This window comes from Numida meleagris, chromosome 9, assembly GCF_002078875.1.
Source record: "Numida meleagris isolate 19003 breed g44 Domestic line chromosome 9, NumMel1.0, whole genome shotgun sequence".
NCBI classification, from domain to species: Eukaryota; Metazoa; Chordata; class Aves; order Galliformes; family Numididae; genus Numida; species Numida meleagris.
Window position 1 is genome coordinate 823,264 of NC_034417.1, and position 3,305 is coordinate 826,568.

Sequence of the window (3,305 nt, forward strand, 5' to 3'; positions counted from 1 at the left end):
GCGAGGCCACGCCCCCTCTCTGCCAGGCCACGCCCCGCACCGCGCCAGGGGCGGGCTCTGGCCCGGGGGTGGCGAGCTGGGGGGTGTGCAAGCACCAGCACGGGTGTGCAAACGCAAGATGGGGGTGCAAGCACCAGCACGACCGTGCGAGCACAAACCCACAGACGCGTACCCACTCGGTGTCACGCCCACGAACAACAGTGCGAGCACAGTGTCATGGCACCAACACCACAGAGCGGCTGTGCATCGTGTGTACGCGTGTGCGAGGACACACGGTGCGTGCATTGTGAAGAGGCAGACGGGCGTGCGTGTGCCCAGCACGCGTGGCACTGTGCAGGCGGCCTCACCCCACCCCCCCGTGCAGGGCTGCCCCGGGGCTGTTCACTCTGGAGCCTACCGATGGCGGCCAGGCCGCGGGGGGGCACGTCCCTCCCAGCCGTAACAAAAGGCCTCTCCGCACGCCCAAGGTTGGTATTTATATTTATGGGCCCCGCGCTTTCCCCAGCCAAGCGGCGGCCCTATTGATTTTGATTTAGAAGAATAATTAAATATTTATTTTCACTTTGTTAAAGCTCGGGAGGTCAGAGCCCGCAGAAAGCACAGCGGCACGCAGGCGGGAGAAAAATCAATGCTTGGTTTGCGGCCGCTGGAGCGGCTCCTGTCCCTCACACTGGGCCCGTACCGCACCCCGGTGTTCGTCCCCCACAAACCTGCCCCTGGGGAGGGGGACTGGTTAAACGTGACGAGCCCGTGTTTAATGAGGCCACATTTGAGCACGCACTGGGGACTGATGGAGGTGGTGTCAGACTCAGTCTTGTGGCCATGCTAGCGTTGTCCCCAGGTGCTTGGCTGAGCCCCCCAAACTCATCACAGCACTGACCCAAACCACAGCTGAATCCTTGAGGCAAAGTGACGCCTGTGCACATTGCCTCGTGCCCGGTGCAGCACCCATGCCGCCATGGGTGGGCAGGGGTAGGGTGATCTGGTGCCCCCACCCCAAACCTCACCCAGATTCCCCGCCGTCACTTACCCCTGGCAGCGTCTTCTGCTCGTGCAGCGCGCTCTGCGCCTTCAGGGCCGAGTCGCGGGCGCAGTAGGTGAGAAAGGCACAGCCTGCAGAGATGGGAAGACAGCGTTAGTGGCTGGGAGACATCCACAGCACCCCAAATCCCACCGCCCAGTGGCTACTGCAGCACTGGGGTGCATTGGCACCCCACCGCCCTGGCACCCGGCACCGCATCACCCATCCTGGGGCCACGTGTGCGTGATAGAAACCACCAGACTTCAGCTCAGCCCCAAAACAGAGTGGGAGATAGTAATGCAAGAAAGGCAGGAGGGAAGGAGAAGGAAAGCCAGAGCGTGCAGCCCCAAGCACAGCACCAGGGAGCCCTGTGGAAAACCGCAGCCAGTGTTCTCCAGGAAGCGCATTTCCAAGCGTCGACGTCGCGCACCCCAGAGCATCCTCCCTGCTGCGGATGGCGACGGCGCTCCGGCTCCTCCAGCATCATGTTGTGGCACTTCGGGAACAGGAGCGTGCCTGGGGCGAGGTTTTCCCACGCTGACTCACGCTGCCAAGCACTCGGACCCCACAGCTCACTCTGGGGGACGGCTGGTCCCTGCCCTGGCCCCGCGCTGCCACTCCGCTCCCCATCCGAGGGCTCCCCGGATTTACTGAGGTCACATCCAAAAGCTTCGGAAAGTGATATTAAAACAGCAGCAAAACAGTTTCCCTTCAACAAAGTAAATATTTAATGAATAAAATTGACATTGATGCATTTTTAATATTGGCACAATTAAATCCGCCAGCTGATTAAGTATTAATAACTCTTAATAAGTACAATCAGCGTGCCTCAGAGGAGAGGGAGCGCGGCAGCGAAGCAGGGGGCGACGAGGATGGGGTCCTTCACCCCCCTTTGGGGCAAATCTGCACTGGTGGGAGCAAGGACAGAGCCCCCGGCTAAATCTGAGGTAGAGAGGGGAGGTTGATGCTGCGGCTCGCTTCAGCCCGAGTGCCGAGTCCTTCCCAGCAGCCTGCGTTTCCAGTGTTTACCATCTGTAATCAAGCTGGCTTCCTCCGCTCCGCTCGCCTTGCCTTTGATTTTCCTCCCTGCGGGCAATGATGGGGACGGTGCCCAGGAGAAGTTCGGAGGGCAGTGATGATGGCAGCAATCGTGCCCAGAGGCTCACCCCAAGCACGGATGGCGTTCGAATTGGAGCAGCATCCACAGTCACATCGTGTTCCTGGGCCATGGTGGCCAAAGCTGATGCTGGATGAAGAGCCGGGGGGCAGCACAGTGCAAAGCCCCTGGCTCGGGGCACAAACACAACTTCAGAGGTATTTTTGAGGCCGCGGCGCTGAGAACAAGGGAGGCCGGTGGTCACCCCACCTCACCGGCGCATTGACATCCACTGGTGCTGAGTTTCAGCTTCCAAAATATTCCCAAGGAGGCAGGCGCTGGCCATGGCCCGGGGACACGCTAACAGCTTGCAGAGGAGCGCGAGGCCCTGTCCAGGTGGCAGCCGTGGCTCCACGGTCCCACGTTGGTGCTGCAGATCCAGGCGGTGCCCCCAGCCATGGGGGGCCGTGGCGCAGGGTGCTCCCATGGCAGCTCCCAGCCCCCACTGGGTGCCTGCAGCTTCAGCAGGTGTCCCTGTCCCGGGGGCTCCTGTGCTTCTGCTGGGTGCCTCCAGCTGAGATGGGTGCTTCCAGCTCACGGTGCCCCACCTCAGGGGTGAATAACGCAGGAATACACCTCCACTTCACGGTGCCTTCATTTCAGCAATGTCTCCCTCTCAGGGGTGCCTCTATCTCATACCTAGTGTGGTATGCAGGGGTAGCTCCACCTCAGGGGTAACTTCACCTCATGGTGCCTCCACTTCAGGGCATCTCCACCTCATAGCACGCACCTCGGGGCTATACCCACCTGATATTGCCCAGCTCGGGGCTATACCCCCCTCATAGCACCCACCTCGGGGGCATCTTCACCTCACGGTGCCCACCCCGGGGGTAACCCTGCCTCACGGTGCCCACCCCGGGCCCCCAGCTCCGGGCCCGCACCTCGCGCTCCCCGCCGTACCTTTGTGCATGCCGGTGAAGCGGTCCTTCAGCACGGTGAGCTCGTAGATGCGGCCGAACTCCTCGAAGAGCGGCTTGAGGTCGCTCTCCTCCAGGTTGCGCGGGATCTGCCCCACGAAGAGCTTGATGGCGTCGTGGTCCTTCATGGCGATGGCGCCGGGCGGGTGGCTCAGCCCGTTCACTCGGCCGCTGTTCGCGGTGCTGAACGCCGCCCCCGCCGGGCCCGCCC

The 3,305-nt window shown here is 61.9% G+C and overlaps 1 protein-coding gene across 6 annotated transcripts in view; it reads right to left on the reverse strand.

Moving 5' to 3' along the window:
* Positions 1–3,299, reverse strand: part of CELF6 (CUGBP Elav-like family member 6) — a 10,676-nt gene extending 7,377 nt beyond the window's left edge. For 5 of the 6 annotated variants that reach the window (XM_021407042.1, XM_021407044.1, XM_021407043.1 and 2 more), the window contains exons 1-2: positions 3,078–3,299; positions 1,031–1,113 (exon numbers count right to left, since the gene is read on the reverse strand). In XM_021407042.1, the coding sequence (XP_021262717.1) occupies positions 1,031–1,113; positions 3,078–3,222 (228 nt within the window). In that variant the 5' untranslated portion in view covers positions 3,223–3,299. Of the gene's footprint in view, positions 1–1,030; positions 1,114–1,451; positions 3,047–3,077 lie in introns of those variants that run through there. The other variant, XM_021407045.1, reaches the window with a different exon arrangement.